At 42.3% G+C, this 26,015-nt stretch overlaps 1 protein-coding gene across 4 annotated transcripts in view; it reads right to left on the minus strand.

Annotated features, from left to right (window-relative positions):
• stac (C2 and C2B_Munc13-like domain-containing protein staccato) overlaps positions 1 to 26,015 on the minus strand; it is a 338,745-nt gene that overhangs the window by 190,357 nt on the left and 122,373 nt on the right. For 3 of the 4 annotated variants that reach the window (XM_067140968.2, XM_067140967.2, XM_067140966.2), the window contains one exon: positions 4,636 to 4,906. In XM_067140968.2, the coding sequence (XP_066997069.2) occupies positions 4,636 to 4,906 (271 nt within the window). Of the gene's footprint in view, positions 1 to 4,635; positions 4,907 to 21,661; positions 21,714 to 26,015 lie in introns of those variants that run through there. The other variant, XM_068226218.1, reaches the window with a different exon arrangement.

The raw sequence follows: 26,015 nt of genomic DNA on the forward strand, positions 1-26,015 counted from the left end.
CACTGACTAAGTGTGTGAGGAAACTTCTTACGTTTCTGGGAGATGAAAGCTCGGTTAGCACCATAAAATGAAATGTCAAGAAACGTTTGTTCTACGTATCCCTTCCACGTATGCTCGATTTCTTTGCTCGCTGTCCTTGTTTTTGTATATTCCTGTCAGCTATCCAGTTTTACGATGAATGTTGAAACTGTTAGTTGATGATTGACGTTTGTTGTTTAAAGGAGCCTAACATCGAGGTCATCGGCCCCTAATGGTACGAAATGAAATGACAACTTAAAAGTCCAAAATCCTCCACTGACCAGAATTCAAAGCGTGAGGACGATGGATGGATGGATGGATGGATGTGAATTTAAAACGATCAGTGGAACAGACCCACAGTGCCTCACATGCACAGAAGCTGGTACAAAGCAATAGTATTACTGACCAAGGGACTGCTTTCTATAGCACGATGGTGAATCGATTATGCTTGTAGTCGAAACGGGTCCAAAATCCAGGTCATCGGCCCCTCATACTGGTATTTATCGCTAGGAAAGTAGAACCATGCTATGTGTAATGTTGCGGTACTAATCGAAAGTAGCGGAGACTCGCAGTATTCCACACATTATGGTACTATTCACAGGTAGTGTAATGCGCACATGTAACAGACCTATGGTGTTTCGCACATTGCGGCGCTGTTTGCAGGCAACGCAAACCTATAAAGGCAACGCAAACCTATGGCGTTCCTCACATAAGTAGACTAACCACAGGGACTCGTACTATCCCGTGGAATTCCTCACATAGTGGGAACTGAGCATACGTAAGGCAGAACCATGGTGTCGCTAATCCCATGGTGTTGCTCATATAGGGGTACGAATCACAGGTACTGTAGGACCCACCTCCTGATTCACACACTGTCGCTAATAATCACAAACCTACTGCGTACCTAACGCAGTGGTACTACGCGCAAGTAAATGCGACCCATGGTGTTCCCTGCGTGATGGTACTAATTACAAGTAGTTTCATGGTTCTAGTTGGATCATCCCTTGATCGCCCCTTTTAGTCGCCTCTTACGACAGGCAGGGGATACCGTGGGTGAATTCTTCGTCTGCCTCCCCACCCACAGGGGTGAAACTGTTAGTTGTACGGCTTCTATTTGAGCACATTTATCCTATATTATTAAAACATAATTCGTCCGACTCGTTGGCTGAATAGTCAGCGTACTGGCCTTCAGTTCAGAGGGACCCGGGTTCGATTCCCGGCCGGGTCGGGGATTTTAATCGCTTCTGATTAATTCTTCTGGCTCGGGGACTGGGTATTTGTGTCCATCACACAACACACTACACTACCAACCACCACAGAAACATGCAATAGTGATAGTACCATGGATCCATTATTTTTTGAGTGACTACATTAAAATAAATGAAAAGGATTATGTATTTACTTTATTTTCCTACGTGCTTAACGTCGCACTAACTCATCGAGGGTTATCGGCGATGGAGGGATAGGAATGGGCTAGGATTGGGAAGGTAGTGACCGTGGCTATAATTAAGGTACAGACCCAGAATTTGACCAGCGTGAAAATGGGGACCCACGGAAAACCATCTTCAGGACTGCCCGCGGTGGGATTCGAACCAACTATCTCCCTAAAGCTATCTCGCAGCTGCGTGACTCTGACCGCACGACCAACTCGCTCTGTAAAAGAATTATGATGAACTTCCAAATCGCAAGACATAAACAAACAAACAAACAAAATGACTGAATGAATTCACGTTAATTACAGAGCTCAAAGTGGAAGACCGAGTCTGTTAGGTGTGTATCACTACCAAATCAGACCATTCCATGTTACATGTACAGTCGCTCAAAAATAGAATGAGTGCATGGTATTGTATAAGTTACTCGCAGACACACTTTTTCCAGAAACAAATGAACCTATACAGATGTGTTTGTTGCTAGTATCTATAAGGTTTGTGTTTACATGTGACGTGAATTATATTTTTATAATTACAATTAAGTCCGATAAAATATTAAATTCGAGTACACTCATTCTCTTTTTGAACGACTATACATAATAAAATGCACACCCACATTTTCCAAACATGATTATTCTTATGAACAACCCAACATTTTAAGAACACACAATAGTAACAAGAGTTGGACATTTTGAACCTTATCAATGAATTACTTTTGCGAATTCTCCAACCTTTCCATTGGAGCAGTTAAAGACGTCTAATCGTCTCCCTTTCAATGGCAAGTGTTTCGGGCAGAGTGGTTTCTGTTTCATGAGATCATTTAATGCTGTTGTGATGCATGAGAAGTTTGCTTGGATGTAAGCTATGTCGTTTTTCACCGTTTTGTCACCATCAGGTGACTTGAGGATTCAGTCGAAGCAGCGATTTCAGAATCTGAAACACTTATCACGTTCTCGATGGTTTCACCGTTAACTGCATAGTATGCTACTGCCTCTAACCACGTTCCCCTTCGAGTTATGATTAGTTCGGGAGGGAGTGGCATATTAGGGTACATGTGTCTCGGATTCGGAATCCTGCTAGGAGCTTTCATAAACACTTTCTTCACTGAAGATATTAAGAGGTCCACCTTAGAGTAGCTAGCTCGAATAAGTTCTGTACACCGATGAAGGACATGGGCTGCGGAAGTTAAGTGAATAATCTTGGCCATATTACTTTCAATGCTTTACCAGCTTTGACCACATACAGAGCTGCATCACTCAGAAACTTGAGCACATTTTCATATATAATACCATTTGGCCAGAGAATTGTCATGGCACTATTGAACAATTAGACTATACTCTTGTTACATATCTCCAAAACCTCGCGAGTTAATAGAACAGGTTTACAACGGTCCCCAATCATTCTACCAGCGCTGTCTGTCGTCTCATCACGTGATATCCATAGGCCCTATTGGAATGTCTTGCATATATTTCCTTATTTCTCCCAGCATTTCTTCATATATCAATGGTGTACTGTTGACTGATCTAGCATACTCCGCACTGTGTATTTTTTCAGGAACTCCTTGAAGCACGGGTAGTTTAAACTTGTAGAGTGGTATATAGGCCTATCCGCGCCGGCAAGGGCCCGACAAAGGTCCTTACTAAATTCACTCTTCACATTCAGTTGCATATCTGATAGAAATCTGTTTTTTGTTCCTTACTTTGTAACTTATTGTTTGCTTTGTGTTTTCTGTCAAAATTTGTTGTTGCACTAAAAATCTCTGGGATTTAGACGGTAGACACTGTTTTCTGGCAGGTATTAAACGATACTGTTCTTCAACTTCTGCCGGTTTTTCTCACACCGTTGCCTGACGCCAACCCTATCTGGAGGGATGTAATCACTATTGCGTGTTTTTGTGGTGTTTGATGGCGTGATATGTTGTCTGAATTTGAAGAGGGGAGTGTTAAGACAAAAACAAATAACCAATCACCGAGCCAGGAAAAGAAATGAAATGGCGTATGGCTTTTAGTGCCGGGGGTGTCCGAGGACAAGTTCGGCTCGCCAGATGCAGGTCTTTTGATTTGACGTCCGTAGGCGACCTGCGCGTCGTGATGAGGATGAAATGATTATGAAGACGACACATACACGCAGCCCCCGTGCCAGCGAAATTAACCAATTATGGTTAAAATTCCCGACCCTGCCGGGAATCGCACCCTGGACCCCTGTGACCAAAGGCCAGCACGCTAACCATTTAGCCATGGAGCCGGACACCGAGCCAGAAGAATTAATCATACGCGATTAAAATCCCCGACCCGACCCGGCCGGGACTCGAACCCGGGACCCTCTGAACCGAAGGCCGAAACGCTGACCATTTAGAAGAAATAATATCCGTTGATAGTTCTTCGTTTGGAAAAGCACATACAATCGTAATTTTACAGATTAAGACATACAATTTTGTGGAATTTTAATTATTTAATACACCGAATGATGAAATATATATAAACAACACTGAAGATGCACTCAAAGCTCATAAATAACTGTTGATCATTCGTAAAGTACTGAATAGAACAGGTTGACCTAATTGGCGCCAATGCTCTGCTAATTGCCTGGAGCAAACCTGCTGTGGTCATGTATAGGGGAATTCTATTGTCACAGGGGTTGACCGACAAGGCCTAAGCCGAGGCACAGTAATAAACAAAGGATTGTGCATGCATTCAACATTCCATAAAAATTCATGAATCCAGCTTTGAAATACAGATGGTAGTAAAATAAATGTTAAGCAATTATCTGACAAGAACAAGTCTGAAACCATGAATTATGGAACTTATTTAAAATAAAACGTTCAGTGATGTAAAGATACGAGAGTTTTTCTAAAACGTGTAAAGGTGTGTACTATCCCCGAAACATGAACAAATATGGAAAATCAAATGTTTCGTAAACCACTCCAAAAATCCTAATTCGTAAACATATAACGAGCTTTAACTAATGTAAAAACAAACATGCATTTACATAGAAATCCTTGTCTTGCTGATAATATTACAAGTAGATGGCCCCAATTGACTGAGAATGTGCATGTGAAGACAGAGCTATGTTTTATACTTCTGTTGATGCAGGTTTTCATGCTATAATGGATTTGCACCTTCGATCCAATCTTAATCACCTCTTTTAAACAAACATGGTATGTGGCTTAGTGAAATTTAGGACTCACATTCCATCCCATTGCGTCTGTGATCAGCTGCTCTTTGTCAATCTGCTCGGGTTCGGAGTCCGAATCTTCCGGCATGGGTAGAGGTGCCATGCGTAGATTCACTCCCTCTCCCTCTCCTTCACCGTCATCGTCAGCAGGAAGCTCTTCGGCCTCCTCGCCCTCCTCCACCAGGTCGGCTTTCGGGTGAAGTTCCTCCTCAGTCGCCTGGTCCACTTGCTCCTTGAGCAGTGAGCCAAATTTTTCGAAGAAGCCGCCATCGAGCTCTTGAATTCTGAAACAGTACCACAACATGTTCTTAGGACTGGAAAAGGGAGAAATGCAGAAAAGAGTTGCACAGATTATCTGCTTATTTGGTGTGAGAAAATCACTTCAAAATTCGATAATATAGGATATCTCAAATGACGTGTAGGTGGCAGGTCAGCTTCCATACACAATTTGTGTAGTCAAATCACTTATCACGTAATTAATATTATTATTATTACTACTATTATTATTATTACTATGCTAACCTTACGTGCCACCAACTATATTTTCATTTTTGCGGGAGAGTTCTTTTACGTGTCAGTAAATCGACCGACACGAGGCTGACACCTTCAAATAACACCCGCCGGATCCGGATCGAACAAACCTATTTGGGCTGAGAAAGCCACTTGCTCTACCGTCTGAGTAACTCAGCTCAGCACGTTTCTTTAAAATAATGAATTTTCAGTCTTCACTAAATGAGGCTATAATAATTAAATATCTCCAAAACCAATACCCATACATGTGCGTATCCGTTGTACGTAAATCTAACTGTACGAAGTATTATCGTATCAATGATTGGAAGCGTGATTAGCTCAGCGGCTTAGCTGCTATATTTCTACCCAGAAGGCTAAGGTTCGAATCCCGGTCAATCCTGGTATTGAGATTTTCATCTCAAAAATCGAGTGGCGTCAAGAAGAGCAATCGGCCAAATACAAAACTAGCCTGAGGAGGGGAGAGGGGATCCAGCGATACCAGAAATACCTGCTAATTTGCTGAAGAAAGTGAAGTATCTTATCAACGATTAAACCGAGAGTTCTAGCAATAATAGTACGGGGAGGTAGCTGAGTGGCATATTCACTGGCTTTTCACCAGGGAGGCCGTGGTTTTAATTTGTATCACGCACGTGTAATTACTGAAATGAAAATGTACATCCCTATTGCTTGGAGACTACGTAAAACTGGGGGTCCCGTGGCAATTGTCACAATATCAATAATCGCGTAGCCTAAAACTACAGTCTTTTAACGAAGATGGAATAGTTGGGCTGAGGAGGAAATCGTCGCGCTCTCCCCCCCCCCACCCCCCCACCCTTCCCTATCAACTCATTTGACCTCCCGAGACTGAGTGGACCCCGTTCCCGCCTTTGTACCACTTTTCTAATATCGTGGCAGAGCCGGAAATCTAATCCGGGCCTCCGGGTGTGGCAGCTGTTTTCACTAACTACTACATCACAAAGGCGGACCCTAGATTATATAAAAACACTGTTTAACATAGGCCACAAAAGAGTGTCAATTTGGAGAACGGATGTAAACATTTATTAGTCTTGATTATAATGTTTAATGTAGCAATACACGAACTAACTAATAATGAAAATCAAATGTATGTATCAAAAAATTACGATTACAATATATGATTGCTCTCTCCCCAGTTTCAGGTGATTCGGAACTAGGGGGTGGGACTACTATTCTATTAATTATCGTAGTAATAGACTAGAACTTTGCAAACTGAACAAATTAATTTAAGTTTACAAAAAGAAAGGGATTTTGTAGTAAAATTATGAATATAACATATGATCGAGGATGTGGAGAAGCCTTTCTGTCTCTCAGAGAAAATTCCAGTAGGCCTATCGTAGTCCGGCCACGCGGTGTAGGGGGCAACGCGTCCGCCTGTCACCCGGCGGCCCCGGGTTCTATTCTCGGCTGCGTCAGGGGTTTTTAATTGTAAATAATCAATATCCCTGGTCTGGGGAATGGGTGTTTGTGTTGTCCTTAACGTTCCTTTCTTCACATTCAACACTTCCGCCATTTCCAAATACACGCAGGTTCCTAACATAGGGGCAAAAGATCTTTCTAGGTCGACGCCCCGAACAAATAGCATTTTAAAATTTAAAAAAAAATCTATCGTATATTTTTGCTAGCGGTTTAAAGTCTCACCAACTCTGACAAGTCTTTGGCGACAATGGGATAGGAAAAGGCAAGGACTGAGAAGAAAGCAACCGAGAAATGAACTATTTGCCAGGTGTGAAAATGGGAAACCATGGAAAATCTTTCAGGACTGCTGATAGTAGCGGGTCTCGAACTCTCTGTCTACCGAACGCATGCCAACAGCTACAAAGCTGGAACCGCTTAGACTTAGACAACTCGTGCGGTACAACTTAAGAATAAACCAACAGTTTAAGAACTGAAATGAAGAAAATAATATTGAACACACAATGACTCGTTTAGTCCGATCAAGTGAACATCTTCAAATTCACAAATCAGAAACACATTGAAAAATTACATTTTTATTAATGTAAGCTACTACGAACAGATGAGCTTACTAATCCTAAACTTGTAAACGTGCCGAGAAAAAGACTGGTTAAATGGTTGTGGGATATAAATGTGCTGTAGGCGTTCTTTTCCTACATGTTAACAAGATTACTATACGTAATCTGCCTAGTACATAACACGGGTAGGACCTATAGGTTTTTAACGTGATATTTTTATATTCCTTTAGGAATCTGAAGATGTGGACTTGATCTGACGAAACCTGGCATTCTGTCTTTACTATTTGTATTAAATTTCAGCTCGTAGGCCTACATCTTAACGTTTTGTTTATATCAAATTCTGATCGACCTACTGGGAATATTTTTCACATTCTAGCTAAGACTGAAAAGCACAACTTTTAACCAATCACATAATTAATGAATAAGTTTATAAATGCCACAAAGTAGTTCAAGCCAGGACGGTCCGTGCCTTTAGCCACCGTGACGTTAGAGACCCGTGATTTTAACACCATCTTGACTACCTGTGGACTTAGCGACCAGGCACATTACTAAATCTCCTTTCCTTTCGTTACATATTCGTTATGACCGATATTTGCGAAGTGATCACTACTACAAAGGGAAGACTATTCCTAATACAGATTATGGCGGGATATCGTTGTTTTCATCGGGATACAGAAAATGGAAGTGTTTATGTCAACGAAAGGAAAGAAGGATATTACGCAAGGCTACGATTTTCCAGCGAGGGCAAGAAAATTTCACGTCAGAATCGCACGTGTTTCGTATGTATTGGAAATTGAAGGAACAGATTGAGATGTGTAAGAACCGAGCTAGATGAGATGTATTAAGTACCCGGTAAGATATTCCATGAAGAAATGAATGGTGCTACTGACAACGTAAACTTATTTCGGCTTCTTTAAACATTTCATGGCCGGTCCCAAACATGGAATAAAGTGTGAGGAGAAGTGGAGAGAAAATCACTTCTGCCAAGCTTAGTGGTGGTTTTTCACCAAACTGGCTGCTGTTCGAATCAATCAATCAATCATATATTTGCATTTAGGGCTGTCGCCCATGTGGCTAATATCACGGAACCAGCCAGGGACAGGACTAATTTGCCCCCTTTCTAATCAAGGGCTCATGATAAGCCATTCGGTATCTTCATCTGAAAGTGAAGGCCCATAGTTCGAGATAGAGACACGTTAAATTTTCTTTCTTTGAGTCGTTACTGCTGGGTGTTGAACATTTCCATCAATAACCACAAGAAAAGAAGTCACATCCGGTGAACATTCCTTAGGCAGTGAAATCATGGTTTAAACATTGCACTGCGCTCTTGCCATGCCGTCTCCGGTGTTGATAGCGTTAACAAGCAATGTTAAAGCACGTTTCATGATCGTTAAACAATGCCTACCTTTACGAGTTAATTTACAGCGTATTGTTAAACTGTGTCTACAAATACCACACAGTTTACTTAGCACTTTTCTAAGAAGGTTGTTGTGAGAGAGGAACTTACGTGGGTAGCTGACGAGTTGAAAGCTTAACACAAACGTGGGACAGAACATTTGGTAGGTAGACCTACAGGACGGTTCAATATAACAATTCTCTTTACAGTTTATAGGAAAGAACTGGCGAGGGGAAGAACGAAATTCTTAATATGCATTATTGTTATTTTATTATTATTATCATCATCAACATCATCATCAGAAGTGTGTTTGTGGCTAGCTGCCTTTTACCGGAAGACCCTGGTTTGATCCGCGGACTGCCCAGGGATTCTAGTTCTGGACTGAGGAATGGAGCTCACTCAGCAACTTGAGATCAACTAGGGAGCTGTGTGGTACAAGAAGCAGTGGCACTGTCACGAAAGCCAAGCAGTACTGCTGGGGATATAATCACGTTGACCGCGTGCTTTTCAAAAGCTGCAGGCCTTCCGGCTGGGCGGCACCCGTCAATGGGCTGTTGTACCACGTGATTATTTGTTTTCGCGCAAAGATTGCATCCTTGTGAGAAATACTGACAGGTGTGTACTTGTAACTTCCAGCCCCACGGGGAAAGTAATATCACCCATAAGAGCTATCAACACCAGGTTTCAAACATCTAATCTCCTTACTGTGCGGGTTCTTCCAACTGATTTAATAATAATAATAATAATAATAATAATAATAATAATAATAATAATAATAATAATAATAATAATAATAATCTCGTATTCTAAATTCTGTCTGCCAGTGTGTCATACATGTTAACGTACGTTTGTATGTTTCTAAAAGGCTTCCCATTTCTGATCATAAATCTATACGACATACAAGCTTCAGTGACCACCTGAGGAGAGAAAGCGGCTTTCGGTCCAGTAACAGTCTTGAAGTCTTTCCATTCCGTGTAGGCGTAAATGATTCATGTAAACTGAATAATACATGTCAAAAACTGCAGCCTTCTCCAAGACTGGTATTACACTATCAAATAAATTTGTCGAAGATCTTTTGAAAATATCGTATAAAATATAAATATGAGTGTAATGGATGAATATTTTATAAAATTTCTTTGATAAAAGGTATGAACATCATGCTATCTTTTGCAAACTATGTGACTTGTTAAATCCAAAATGGCGGATCGTAAGTTCAGTTGCTACAACCCCCACGGCACTTAACGCCCCTGAAAGGGCCTTGGCCTGCCAAGCGACCGCTGCTCAGCCCGAAGGCCTGCAGATTACGAGGGGTCGTGTGGTCAGCACGACGCATCCTCTCGGCCGTTATTCTTGGCTTTCGAGACCGGGACCGCCATCTCACTGTCAGATAGCTCCTCAATTCTGATCACGTAGGCTGAGTGGACCTCGAACCAGCCCTCAGGTCCAGAGAAAAATCCCTGACCTGGCCGGGAATCGAACCCGGGGCCTCCGGGCGAGAGGCAGGCACGCTACCCCTACCCACGCTACCCACGGGGCCGGCAGTTGCTACAACAAGACGGCTTCTTTCCGAATATGAAATGTATAACACAGGACACCAGGAATATAAAATGAGAAAGTTAAAAGAGCAAGTGTATTTAAACATAGCGGAGGTGATAGATACTATACACGAAGGATGCACAGTTTTTGGACGTGAAAATGAAATTGAATGGTTTACGTAGCCAGTATGAGGCTGAAAAACAAACTGAAAATGATGTTTACATTCTAAGTTATATTTCTTCTATTCATTTAATTTCGATTATTGTAAGCAACTTCTTTTATTTTTCTGATAATCCACGTGAGAATTTAAAACCATGTGGGTTTTTAACTTTTAGTATGAAAAAGTAAACAGGTGTAAAAATTATGGTGTATTCTGCTGTGATGGTTTACGAGTAATTTAAAAGAAACCGGCACATTTTATGAGAAATGTTTTCATTAACAATACAAGCAAAAACTAACAGCAGCCAAACATGCACACAACTGTCCTTCATTTTTGCTGAACTATGATAAAATATTTTATGTAATGTAATGGTGCAATGGCTGTATGTTATAATGCTTTATGAAAGTTAACTTGCACAAAATAGTTTACAAAAGATCATTGACATTTTTTTTTTTTTTGATAGTGTAAATACCAGCTTAACACCTGATACCACTTTGGACCAAGATCTTATTCACCTGACTGTCAACATAAAGGTCTTACATAACTTATCTCCGATCTCATAATCCCTCAGTATACCCGACATACTTTTCCTTGGTACTCTATCAAACACCACCTCTAGATCGGTAGCACCCTAGAACAGCTGGTAGAGCATGGAACTCATTACTCCGTGTGTTCATCGCTGATCCTAGAATCCCTCTACCGAGCTCGATAGCTTCAGTCGCTTAAGTGCGGCCAGTATCCAGTATTCGGGAGATAGTGGGTTCGAACCCCAGTGTCGGCAGCCCTGAAGATGGTTTTCCGTGGTTATCCCCATTTTCACACCACGCAAATGCTGGGGCTGTACCTTAATTAAGGCCACGGCCGCTTCCTTCCCACTCCTAGCCCTTTCCTGTCCCATCGTCGCCATAAGACCTATGTGTGTCGGTGCAACGTAAAGCCAATAGCAGAATCCCACTACCCCCCCCCCCAGAAGAAACTTGACTGTTGATAATGAAGATAACTTGTCCGCCTCTGTGGTGTAGTGGTTAGTGTGATTAGCTGCCACCCCCGGAGGCCCGGGTTCGATTCCCGGCTCTGCCACGAAATTTGAAAAGTGGTACGAGGGCTGGAACGGGGTCCACTCAGCCTCGGAAGGTCAACTGAGTAGAGGCGGGTGCGATTCCCACCTCAGCCATCCTGGAAGTGGTTTTCCGTGGTTTCCCCACTTCTCCAGGCAAATGCCGGGATGGTACCTAACTTAAGACCACGGCCGCTTCCTTCCCTCTTCCTTGTGTCTCCCTTCCAATCAGCCCATCCCCCACCAAGGCCCCTGTTCAGCATAGCAGGTGCGGCCGACTGGGCGAGGTACTGGTTATCCTCCCCAGTTGTATTCCCCGACCTAGAGTCTGAAGCTCCAGGACACTGCCCTTGAGGCGGTTGATGTGGGATCCCTCGCCGAGTCCGAGGGAAAAGCCAACCCTGGAGGGTAAGCAGATTAAGAAGAAGATAACTGTCGGCATTACCCAGAACTCTCCGATGAAAACTCGCTACCAAATGGATATTTTTATGAAGCTCCCATAATTCAATGTACCGGTAGTTGGACGTAATAGCCAACTTCACAGCACGAAAGGATCCTAACAAAAATGTGTATCTTCAAATGCGTGTGCCAACTGCTGATACGAAACTGAACGCCTGCGTATTCGATAGGCTCTTTGCTAAACACCCTTAACATGTTGGACCAATAACTTTCGAGGGCATGTTCGGCTCGCCAGTTCGTAGAGTCTTTTACCGGTACACCCAATGGGGGTGAGCTACATATAAACTTTTGGGCATTTGCCCTGTCAGAAAACAAGGTGAAATTATTTTTTGAGTTTCACAGAGAACTTTGCTCCGAGTCTTCAGAAGAAAATCTCCTCTGTTCACGAGCAAAGCTTCTCAAATAATGAATGTCTGAATTTAAGAATGCTTTACCGTTGGCTTGTAGTAAGTGGTACTGTCGCTAGACACTAGATGCCTCACTGGGCGCAGAGTGAACTATCTCGTGATGAGGAGAGTACAAATCTGGAAAACACCGACACCAAATAACAGTAGTGAAAGGACAGGGGAGAGAACTACCTACATAAATTCATAATGGCTGGCAAGTACATATTACTTAATTGACAGCCAGTGTCTCTGTCGAAATTGTTAGAAAATTTTCCGCATTTCCACAGCTTCCCATATAATCCTAGACCTACCAAGCAAGTTGGCCATGTTAGGGGCGCGCAGCTGTGAGCTTGCATTCGGGAGAGAGTGGATTCGAATCCCACTGTCGGCAGCCCTGAGATGGTTTTCCGTGGTTTCTCACTTTCACACCAGGCAAATTCTTGGGCTGTACCTTAATTAAGGCCAAAGCCGCTTCCTTCCCGCTCTCAGACCTTTCCTACCCCATCGTCGCCATAAGACCTATCTGTGTCGGTGCGACGTGAAGCCACTGTAATAATAATAATAATAATAATAATAATAATAATAATAATAATAATAGACCTGTTGTGTTTAGTATGGGTAAGAACTCTTAACATCTTGGAACATGATCTGTTAGGGCGTGCTGAGCTGTTGCAGATTGTTCTGCCTGGTTACGCCGGTTATTTCGTTGGTGTTCCTTGATACGAATCCCAATGGACCGTCGTGTTTTGCCAATGTATACCTAGCCGCAATACAGGGAATTTTGTACACTCCGGGGTGTAGCAGTGGGGACAATTTGTCCTTGCTGTTACCTAAACTGTGAGCAATATATTGTGCCGGTGCCAAACACGGTGCTTGCGGAGGATCTTGGCTATTTGATCTCTGGTATTGTGGATGGAAGGAAGGTAGGCAGTTCACTTCTTCATTCTGTGAATTTTGCTTAGTCGTCCCTCGGGGATGCAGGGCTCTATTAATCTATCGTTATAACCATTATCCTTGAACCTGACGTAAGTGTGTTGACCTCCTGAATATTTGATGGCTTACAGATTCGTTTCGCCCTCGTGGTGAGTGTCGTGAGAATGCCCTGTTTTTTGTGTTGGATGGTGGTGAGGATCTGCATGGAGATTGCTACTTGTGTGGGTAAGCTTACGATAAACTGTGTGCCCTAAGAAGCCATCCGGTTTCTTTCTTACTAGAACATCCGAAAAAGGAAGGCATCCGCCCGAATCCATCTACATAGTGAATTTAATTGAAGGCTCCTGCTGATTTAGATGGTTTAGAAATAGCTGGTTTCTTAGGACCTTCTGTCCAGACCACAAATGTATCGTCAACGTACCTCCAGCACAGTAGCGGCGATTAGGGGCTTTGTGAAGAAAACATTACCTTTCTATTCCATTTCAGCCGGCTGAAGCTAGGAATTATACGAATTATTTAAAAAGCAATTTGTACAAGCCCTGTTGTCTTATCAGCTAATTCTTTCATCTATCTTCTTTAATTATTAACGAAAGTATTAGCGGAAACACGCACAAGATGTCGTTCGTCGCGGCTAACCGATTTGTATAGCGCCGCAGCAAGTAGTGGAAACTTCGCATGTGTTGTGAGGAAGGGTAGCAGGGGTATATATTTTTGCCAAGGTCATGGTCACCGAAGTATGTGTCGCCCGCTTGCCGCGCGCATTCGTCAGTCTGGCAGTCTAATGTCTGTTAGTTTCTTAGTGTGCAGTCAAACACTAAATTGTTTTGAATTGTATAATCATGCCGTAGTTCTATTTAATTGCAATACATGTTGTGTAATATAGTTCCTTTCGTGAACATTTTATTGTATAGTACTGAATCAAAATCTCAAAATACTATTATTACCGCATTTAAGTTATCACTCTCTGGAATTTCGCTCAGAGAGCATAAAATAAAACTTACCATTTTGTAGCGATTTTTATAAGTTTTGATGTGTATACCCCACCCCGTCCGCTATATCCCACAAAGCCGGGTACTGTTTGTTTCCTCCATTTGTTTTGCCCCCGCACTTTTAATTCCCAAATCGCCGCTACTGCTCCAGCAAATCATCGGTTTGACGGGCGCCGAAGCAATAGCCTCCTCCTCAAAATGCTCCATAAAGAAATTAGCCGCTATCGGCGAAAATGGACTTCTCATAGCTAGACCATTCATCTGTTCGTAAAATTGCCCATCCCACGAGAAATAGCTGGAAGTCGTGCAGTGGTGAAATAGCTTAGTAATATCCTCAGAGAACAAATGCTCAATGAGAGACATGACCGAGTCAATCGACACATTAGTAAACAAGGACTCCACATCAAAACTCACTAGACAGCAGCCATTGACAACTTATTAAAGATACACGGAGTCACTTACGTATGATTCAGAACGTCCTCTATGTGGCTGAAACAATTTGCTTAGATATTTAGCCAGAGCATACGTAGGAAAACCTGTCGCATTAACTATTGGTCTGACGGGAACGTTTTCTTTGTGGATTTTTGGTAAAGCTGTGCGAGGGCGTTGTCTGCGAGTGTAGGTATAAGTGTACGGGGTAGGAAAGGGAAGGAAGTGGTCGAAGGCCCTAGAAAGGCTCCATCCGGCATTTTCCTGGAGCCGACATGGGAAACTACGGAAAACCATTTCGAGGATGGCAGACGGGGTATTCTAACCCACCTAGCAGCCATAGCTGGGCATGCCACAACGTACTGAGCTAACATTCTCTCAACGAGCAGATGAAGACAAAAATAAACAAGTTCTGTGACGCATGGTTTGATGTATTAGTCAGGGTCGACGGCAAGGATATTACAGGGCTAATGAGTGACAATGTAAGAAATGTAAATAAAGGGTATGGGAAGGTAACTCATAAATGTTAAAATGACATGAAAGCTAATCGGAAAGGGGAAACTCTTACAAAATTTCTATTCTAGTACGAGGCTGTGTTGGTACGGAATTAGCAGTTCTTAATGCTATTTGCCGCTACCCTTTAGAGTACATGTACCAGATTCATAATAAATTATACAGTACATCTGACTTTCAAATCAAGAAATCTAACGATCATACGGGTATTCAAGGAATTTTTCAATGATAAAATTCACCATCTGACCTGTAGTAAATCACGATATTCCCGAGTTTAAAGCACAGAAAGTGAAGTCTGCCTGAAGACGATAAAGGTGGGAAAGCTTCAAAATACGCAAATTAGAATCACAGTATATCGACATGATCAATGAAACTTTAGAAGGATATGCATGTAAGCTAGTCCAGGATGTTGAAAAAGAATTGTTACCATAGAGGAATGGTGTTTTAAAAATAGATCGATATTGCGTTGGAAAAGATTGTACACCGTGGTGAAAAGATGCAGCCACAATAGGTTGCATTTTGTTTTGTTTTGTTTTGTTTGCTAGTGATTTAATGTCGCACTAACACATCGAAGGTTTTCGACAACGGAAGGATGGGAAAGGACTAGAATTTGGAAGGTAGCGGCCTTGGCCTTAATTAAGGCACAGCCCCAGTATTTGCCTTGTGTGAAAATGAGAAACCACGAAAAACCATACTCAGGGCTGCCAACGGTAGGATTCGAACCCACCATCTCCCGAACGCAAGCTCACAGCTACCCGACACTGACCACAGGGCCAACTCGCTCGGCACAGTAGGATGTGAACATAAACTAAGAAGGTATGGTTCAAACCAGGAATTAGAAAATAAAACTGAATAAAAGAACAGATCCTAATAATCTGTCAATAACCTGGAAGACAGCAGCGAAACCTTTTTGAAGTAATTTAATCTTAAGGAAGGAAGGAAAGGGGGATACCAACAGCTTAGAGCTCATTGCACAACCTTGACAATTACTGGGCGGAAAGGATATTTCTGCTAACTATATAAATCAGAAAACTGGAAAGGATGAGAACAACGATGGTAATACTACTACGCAGAATACAAGCTTTTTTGAACCTTCTCGGTGTGCTGGTCGCGAGACTTCGTCGCTCATTTCTCACAGTGGTTCAGCCTTGGTCGATGATTAAGAGTTTCGAGATAGAGAATTCCATTCCAGGGGTTCGGATTCCCGTAAAATGTTAGGCTGTATTGCTTAAATATGATTAATTATTAAATTAAAAACTATACTCTTATACAGGGTCTTTTTTTAGCTGGTTCCGCAGCACCACTCAGAGCAATATATAGCCTATCTCGGCAAATGAGTCACCCGGCTATCACCTTCCGTGTGTGTTCCCCTGACACACGGAAAAAGCCATAGCTTGTAGCTTGCTCCCATGTTGTATTCTTTGAAACTTTATTTACTATTCGATATGACAGACGGTGTATTATATGAAGGCGGATGAAATATTTTTTTTCTTAATGCGATTTGCTCAGGGCGCCGACCCATATGGATCTTTTGCCCCTTGGATGAAATATACAGGAGACTTTTGAAACTGGCACTGTATACTTTAGTGCTCTTTAATGCGATAACAAAAAACAGTTGATATGAGAGCTTAAGTACGCTCTACACTGCACGCTTGCTTTGAGTCACTAAAGAGAAGCGATATCATGAGAAGACAGGAGGTTAATTTGTCTGTTGTCCAACGCATTATTTATTATTATTATTATTATTATTATTATTATTATTATTATTATTATTATTATTATTAAGCTGTTAGCACACGAAGATGTTAAACTTGCATAAATTGTGTATATATTGCTTGTATATTTTGGTATTGGTACACTCTCGAAGCCTCAAGTATACAAGAGGCACAAGTTTTTCGACAAGTTCGGAGAGTCCAAGCTCTGTTTGTCACATCGCGTCTTGAGGACCCTTTCATTTTGTAATTATACAGCACAGAATGCTTTTCAACTTCGCTCACGAATTTCAGGTTAAAAACTTGCTCTTCCATGTCGTTCGAATCGCGCTACTAAAGAGACTGGAGTAGCAAGAAGACCAGAATGCTGCGTCGCGGCTACTGGGATCGGTTAGGTCTTCCGGTCTCTCCGACTCCAGTTGCGCCATGTGAGTACTGCCATTGAAATACACAAGCGGCGTTGCCTGGTCGCCCAGTTTCATAGTATCCAAGCTACTCCAGTTTCCTTTGAGTTGATCTGTGTGAAGAGTATCTAAGAATGTCCACGGGAGATACTGTAATAGCCTCTAAAGTAGAGCACGAGTCTATCAGACTGCATTCAGAGTATTCCATCCCGATCCAATTGACTGGATGAAACATTTATTTGTGCTTAACATATCTAATGCTATAACTTTTCATTTCTATTATAATGTGTGTTCACTCGATGATTTGCTTGTCACGGTACGGCGATATCTCTTCGTAACATTTCTTCCATACAAACAACACTAACAAAGTTGGCATTTTCTCAGTTTCACAACTGAATGAGAATTATTTACACAGATCTATGGCAAGAATGAATATGTCAGAAGCAGAATATTATACAAAAATACTTATTAAAATATGGTATTAAATTTGAATAACCCTGGTCACGTCGCGGGTGTATGAAGGAATATATTCACTTTTACGTGTTTCTATGATGGCTGGTAGTGTAGTGTGTTGTGTCTATATGAAGAGCAATGTATTGGGACAAACACAGACATTCAGTCCCCGAGTCAAGGAATTAACCAGAATCTGCTAAAATCTATGATGCAACCGTGAATCCAACCCGGAACCTTCTGAAGAGAAGGCCTCGGCGCTGATTATTCAGCCAAGGAGCCGGACGTAAACCTAATTTGTACACGAACAATAAAACAGTGTTCATACTGTAGTTTTTATCACAGATCTAGGAATCTTACTTTTCTCTGCGAGGTGTTCATCAATCTAAGTAACAAGCTACGGGTCCCTCAGCATTCTTTTCTTTTTTGCTGTTGGTTTTACGTCCCACCGACTCAGACAGGTCTTATGGCGACTATGAGATAGGACAGGGCTACGACTGGGAAGAAAGCAGGCCTTAATTAAGAATCAGTTCCCAATATTTGCCTGGTGTGAAAATGGGAAAGCACAGAGAAACATCTTCACGGTAGCCAACAGTGGGGTTCAAACCTATTACCACCCGTCCCTCCGAATGCATGCTAATCTTTTGTGGTAGAATAAATCTGCGTCACCCTCTTCTGTTTGATAATCTCGTTAGATCTCCCTCTTGAATCGATTTTAAATGAACTGTTGAAAAGTGACAACACACTGAACGAAATATCGAATCACTCACAAGCAAACTTGTAGTTTTACATGACAATTTATATCGTGAACATAGCCACGGAACCTCCAGTTTTACGAGGAATTCGAATCACAGGGACGTGAATTTTCATTTCGAAACTCCTATATTGGCCGGGGAATAATAATAATAATAATAATAATAATAATAATAATAATAATAATAATAATCGAGCGAGTTGGCTATGTAGTTCGGGTCACGTAGATGTGAGCTACCACTGCAGTCCCACAAGATGGCCACAAGAAAGATTAATAATATAATAATACCCGGAAACCCGATAGATCTTCATGCCCCTACATCTTGGAAAAGTAGGCTACTTGTGACTGTATTAACATATTATCATTTCCGCCTCTGTGATGTAGGGGTTAGTGTGATTAGCTGACACCCCCGGAGGCGCGGGTTCGATTGCCGGTTCTGCCACGAAATTTGAAAAGTGGTACGAAGGCCGGAACGGGATCCACTCAGCCTCGGGAGGTCAATTGAGTAGAGGCGGATTCAATTCCCACCTCAGCCATCCTCGAAGTGGTTTTCCGTGGTTTCCCACTTCTCCAGGCAAATGCCGGGATGGTACCTAACTTAAGGCCACGGCCGCTTCCTTCCCTCTTCCTTGTCTATCCCTTCCGAACTCCCCCCCCCCCTCCCCACCGGAAGGACCCTCTTCAGCACAGCAGTGAGGCCGCCTGGGCGAGGTACTGGTCCTCCTCCCAAGTTTTATACCTCGACCCAATGTCTCATGCTTCAGGATTTTTCCCTTGAGGCGGTAGAGGTGGGAACCCTCGCTGAGTCCGAGGGAAAAACCAATCCTGGAGGGTAAACGGATTGAGAAAGAAAGAAAGAAAGAAAGAAAGAAAGAAAGAAAGAAAGAAAGGATTTTTAGCCGATCCCGTGGTCTACGGGTAGCAAGAATCATTTCAGGGAAGCCCTGAATTCGATTCCCAACCAGATCGGGGATTTTTACCTGGATCTGTGAGCTTATTCGAACTCTAGTCAGCCTACATGAGAACAGTTTAGTAGCTATCTATGAAACAGCGACCTCAGCCTTTAGAGACATGAACAACGACCTAAGTGATTCTTCGCGTTGACCACATGTTATTTCGTAATCTGTAGGCCTTCGAGCCGAGCAGCGGTCGCTTGGTAGAACAAAGCCCATCAGTGTTGCAGTGCCATGTTGTTTGATTATTATTATTATTATTATTATTATTATTATTATTATTATTATTTATAACGTGATTATTTTCGTGAAAAAGAGTATGTTGTAGCAAAATAAATTACTTCTCCAGAATAATGCGGAATTACCTCGTATCCACCTTTCCCATCTTCACACAGAAATATTGTACTTTTTAAAAACAATTTCTTAAAAATATATCTTTCTTCTGAAACTGTCAAAACAATGATAAAATTATGCGACAAAAATATTCAATATATATCTTGCGACATAATTCTCAAAAGCGGTTATTGACATTTTACGGGAGTACGAATTTAATTATTCTGAAACAACAAGGGCAGTATTGAAATTAATTTGGGTTCCTTGTACATGTGTTGAAGTAAAGAAATTCTTTGTCAAGTAGGCCCTAGTATTGTTTCATGTAGCAAATGAAAGCAACATGTGCATACAAAACTACAATTTTCACTTGAAAAACAAAATATGCGTTTTATGAATATGCTCAAACTATATTTAGTAGCCAATAAAATACTATTATGCCAATTTTAAAAATTCGTAATGCACGCTAATAATAATAATAATAATAATAATAATAATAATTAGTCATCATCACACACATATGTGTACATAGATTATTATTAGAGAGCATTTCTGCTCGGAGCGCGTACACTGTACAAATGAACTTCATATATTATTTTCTCTATTCAGGCGAAATTTTTGAGAAGATGCGATAAACAATTCGCCGCAAAACATTAAATGTAAAATTTTCTCCGGAATTTCCTCCACTATTAATGTGAAATTGTGTAATTCTGCAATTCTCCGTTCTTTACACACACACACACACACACACACACACACACACACCAACTGTTCGATGTTCATTAGTATTTAGAACCTATCCGGGCTGAGTGGCTAAGACGCTTGAGGCGCTGTCCTTCTGACCCAACTTGGCAGGTTCGATCCTGGCTCAGTCCGGTGGTACTTGAAGGTGCTCAAATACGTCAGCCTCGTGTCTGTAGATTTACTGGCACGTAAAAGAACTCCGAGACTACATTCCGGCACCTCGGCGTCTCCGAAAACCGTAAAATTGAAGTTAGTGGGACGTAAAGTAAATAACATTATTAGTAAGTAGAACCAATTCGATCTCCATAAACCGCGCTTTATTTTCCGTATCATTAACGCCATTTGGGTGGGTCAACCTGTGGCCACGGCACATCACGGAGTCTCCATGAATGTGGAGAATATCTCCGCATTTCCAGTCCCAAATCACATGTCCAGATCTGCCCTAAAAATATTACCCCCCCCCCCCCACACACACACATATATATATTATCAGAGATTTTTTGCTCGGAGCGCGTACACCGGACCTATACCGCATGCCTAATTTGAAGCGGCAACACAACTAACAGGTAAACTGAATATAATTTCAAGTGTTGAACGTCTAACTACCAACAGGCTTGAGAGCAAAAACGTGTATCACCATTTAGCCCTAAAACTAACTTGCTCTAAATTTGGTTCGGGACACTCGCTTGCAAGCACTCACAAAATGCATAGAATTTGATATAAAAAGAAGTATTTCATACATCTCCATGAACTAAATATGCGACCGAGTGACAAATTCTTGCTTTGCATGCATTCAAATAAGTACAAAATCTTCCACAAAGCAAATGTGAAGGTCACTCACTCTCACACTTGGGTTATTTTTGCATGTAAGTCAATCTCTACTTATGAAGACCCACTCCATACTTATTCTTAACTAAAATGGTAAATACGGAAAGTCATCCCAAGTGTAATCGATGGCAAAATTCGAACACAAATGTCCACCGAATCCATAGCTGTATAAGTAGAGCCGTCATTATCTAATCACAAATCCGAATTTTGAGAAATAAATTGATTATATTTCGTTTACGTCTTAATACTTGGTTCGTTGTTGTCTTTTGTGTGGTGTTACTAAATGGTTACAGTTGCACACATTCATGTATGAACAGTGTGATGTTACACTTAAGATTCATTAATTTGACACACTGGCAACCTTTTCAAGAAGGTACTATCCCTATACTGGTACTTTAACACGTGGGTAAAAATTAGGCACTGTACATACATGTTACATTTACTGTACACACAAAAACGGAAAGTTAAATGGTATACTGGAGCGTACCTTAACATGCTGTCTCTGCGATCGTCCTTCGTTTGCGGAGGACCATACCACACTGGCGCTTACTGCGATACTGCGAATGTAAAGCGATGCAAGCGATTGTAGAGTTTTCAGAGATAAGGGGTACCAACGATACGTGCAATCAACCACCAATAGCAGAGAACTGTTCCATTCCCTTCACTACCCACTCTGACTGTACAACCTCTCCCACTATCCTGACCGTGTCCGAAGTACCCATTCCGTAAAGCATAAAAGAGGCCTTTGTTTAATGCCTCATGAAGGACAATAAAAACAGTAAACAATTCACTGCCAATACAAATTACATTAGAGGTTTAATGAAGTTCGGGAAATGAATGGAAATAAAATACTAAGTATCTACTTGGTACTGAAGAGAAAGCAAAGCAAAATAAATGTATTAGTTACGTTGCTGTTTTACAAGGACGTAAACGGTTTGTGTGCACGGGCCACATGGTCTGAATTAGAGCAATGCTGTTGCTTTCTCGTATCTGGTGACCGAGCAGACAAAATGTTAATATGGTGGAAGGACCTGAAGTGTTGCAGTGCAGTTGTTACTATGTACTGGGTTAGATGTCTGTATATTGAAATGAAATGGCGTATGGCTTTTAGTGCCGGGAGTGTCCGAAGACACGTTCGGCTCGCCAGGTGCAGGTCTTTCGATTTGACTCCCGTAGGTGACCTGCGCGTCGTGATGGGGATGAAATGATGAAGACAACACATACACCCAGCCCCCGTGCCAGAGAAATAAACCAATGATGGTTAAAATTCCGACCCTGCCGGGAATCGAACCCGGGACCCCTGTGACCATAGGCCAGCACGCTAACCATTTAGCCATGGAGCCGGACTGTATATTGAAACACAAACATACTACAATATGGCTGCTATGGCCGTAAAGCCCTGTACGGATGCGGATATCCGCGGGTTTATTAGTGGATATCCTCGATGTTAGTGTCTTGGCGGTTGCAAACTGTACGCCACGGGGGGACATTTTGCTGATAATTTCTAAAAAATGAAGTTTATTCATTTTCACTCAGGATAACTTTATTTTTGCTTGTGGTTAGGCGACCTTTGACAGTGGTATAGGAGAATGGAGATATATAAAAAGCCTTGGGACCATAAAGCCGTAAATCTGATCGTAGCCTAACTGGCTCCTGTCCGCAGTTAATGAGAGGAAGGAACAAAGGTCAATACGTCGGTAGTTGTCGCAAGAGAAACTCCCTCATAAACCAGCGATTGGTGGGGAGCGGGGTCTGGTGGCAGGTGTCAGGTCTATTGTATTATGTTAACAGATCTATCCGTTCCAATACATTGGGTGTAATATACTGTAGTTAAATATTTACAATATCCGCGAATAACCATTCTAGGATGCGGGTAACCATTTGCGGATGCGGATGATATATTTATATCTGCACAGGGCTCTAGCTATGGGAGCCTGATCCACGAAGTATGGTGGCGTGCCAGACGCGACCGTGCCGCATGCGACCCGTGCCACTAGCGACCGCATAATCTGTAGCCGTGCCGCATGCGACCGGCGTTGACAAGCAAATTGTCATTTGATAAGTTGTGTCATCACCCAACATAAGGTAACCTAAACGAAGTGCAATGCCATTTCAATAAGTCCTATAAGCAGCTACTGTCCCTACTTTACATAACATTTCTGGGGGAAACTCGTTTTACAACGCGAAACATGGTGATTGATGCGTTTACGTCTTTTCCCACCGGGCGAGTTGGCCATGCGGTTAGAGGCGCGCGGCCCTGAGCTTGCATCCGGGAGATAGTGGGTTCGAATCCTACTGTCGGTAGCCCTGAAGATGGTTTTCCGTAGTTTCCCCATTTTCACACCAGGCTGTACTTTAATTAAGACCAAGGCCGCTTCCTTCCCATTCCTAGCCCTTTCCTATCCCATCGTCGCCTTAAGACCTGTCTGTTTCGGTGCGTCGTAATCCCACTAGCAAAAAGAAGAAAGATCCTAATTCTCTGAAATTATTTACGACTTAGGACTACTTACATATCGTGCCCTATTAGTACCAGGAGTGTCCAAGGACGTGCTCGGCTTGCCTGGTGCAGGTCTTTCTACCAGACTCCCGTGGGCGGCCTGCGCGTCTGGATGTGGGATTATTATAATGACGTAGGGAGAGATGAAACCCGGTTTCGGCACGTAGCCTACTCCTCTCGAATAATACCAAGGAGTCTGCTCAATGCTTTACGTCGCCATCCGACGGTCGAATCACCATCAACAGCATCATATCCCCTCACTCCCTTTGAACACTGCGAAAAGGTTTGGATTTGAATCCAGGCTTTTGGCATGCAATCTAGTGATTAGAAACTGTCTATCACCAACTTTCCTACCCTGCCGGCCAACATTCTGATGGTGATTTTTTTTCTTTTTTTGCATCCAGGCTAAGTGGCTCAGACGGTTGAGATGCTGGTCTTCCGACTCCAACTTGCCAGGTTCGATCCTGGCTCGGTCCGGTGGTATTTGAACGTGATCAAATACGTCAGCTTTGTGTCCGTGGATTTACTGTCACGTAAAATAAGACCTGCGGGACTAAATTCCGGCACCTCGGCGTCTCCTTAAACCATAAAAGTAGTTACTGGGACGTAAAGCCAGCAACATTCTTATATTTTCCTTTCGACCAACGGCACTCGAACCTGCTAACCACGGTGTCAAGCCTTTATTTCAGAAAAGACCAAGTTAGCTACTTATCAGCAATCTGCCACTTGGTGACAGCCCTTAAAGCAGATCAATTGTAAGTGATTGATGGGTCGCATGCTGCACGATACTTATCCACTCGGTCGCTATTGGCACGATAATGGCCTGGTCGCATCCGGCACGGTCGCATCTGGCACGTAACCACGAAGTATATGGATGGATGTTGCCGCCATGGTCGAAGAATTAGCACACTAGTTTCCCACCCGGTTGGCTTGAATTCTACTCCTAACACTGCCACGAATTTAAAATTGGAACAGGGTGCACTCAGCAGCGGATTGTTCGATTGTTCGAAATCCCATTCTCCCGTGGCTATGATCACGATACCAAAATTCACGTAAAACTTTTTTTTGTACAAGTCGCTTTACGTCGCACCGACACAGTAGGCCTTATGGTGACGATGGGGTAGAAAAAGCTAGGAGTTGGAAGGAAGCGGCTGTGGCCTTAATTAAGGTACAGCCCTAGAATTTACCTGGTGTGAAAATGGGAAACACCTTCTGGGCTGCCGACATTGGGGTTCGAACCTATTATCTCCCGAATGCAAGCTCACAGCTGCGCGCCCCTAACCGCACAGCCAACTCACTCGGTCACGTAAAACTACAAACACGATTATGAAATCCGATGCTCAGCAATTCTAGAAGTTAAATTCCATAGTCTCCCCACTTCAGTTCCAGGTGAATGCTGGGATAACTACTGTCCTTCCAAACATGTAGGCCATAGCCAATTACTTACTTATCCTAGCTGCAATAATTATTAATAAATAGTCACACATGTTATCGGACTTCTCAAGCCAAATACGTTAGCCTCGTGTCAGTAGACTTACCGGCACGCAAAATAATTCTTGCGAGACAAAATTCCGGTACGTCTGCCTCTCCGAAAACCACCACATTCGTTAGTGGGTCATAAAACAAGTAACATTAATGAATTACTGACTTGTCCAATATAAGTCTCTTACATTCTCCTGCTTCTTTTTCGATATGTGAAATAAGAAGGAGACATATTTGTACCTGTTATTGGTTAAGTCGACGGACATTAATGCCTATAGGTTGAAGAGTGGGGAAATTACAAACATTTTCCTCCATTGAGCCATAGTCGTCCCATTCCCATCAAAGTCTAATTTTATATCAGCACACTCTGAAGGTGACACAGTCCTGGACATTAATGGTTTTCTTCTTTTAATTTGGCTTTCGGTCTTACCCAACCATACAGCCGGGCTCAATTTACATCGTTGAAGAAACTGGTTTTAAGCCAAATCCACATGTGCGACGCAGTTCGCACCCACAGCCGTGAGAAAAACGATAGGAAAAGAAGAAAAAACTGGTTTTAACTTATTTACTAAGATTGAACAGGACAAGATACAAAGAACTTATATTTAAGACGAACGCAAATTCCCAGTCTCCGAGCCAGAGGAATAAACAAGATGTGCTTTAAAACACCGGTTCAGCCAGAAATCGAAATCAGGGCTCTCTAGACCAAAGGCCACTATGCTAACCTTCAGCCAAAGATATGGAATTTACTGAAGTATTTACGCACAGTACATTTATTGACAGCAAACTGGATTTTGTTTTTCAATCCATTAGCCGAAAATTGAACATTTATGTAAATAATTTACGTTGGTTGATTGGTTGC

This window comes from Anabrus simplex, chromosome 2 (genome assembly GCF_040414725.1).
Source record: "Anabrus simplex isolate iqAnaSimp1 chromosome 2, ASM4041472v1, whole genome shotgun sequence".
NCBI classification, from domain to species: Eukaryota; Metazoa; Arthropoda; class Insecta; order Orthoptera; family Tettigoniidae; genus Anabrus; species Anabrus simplex.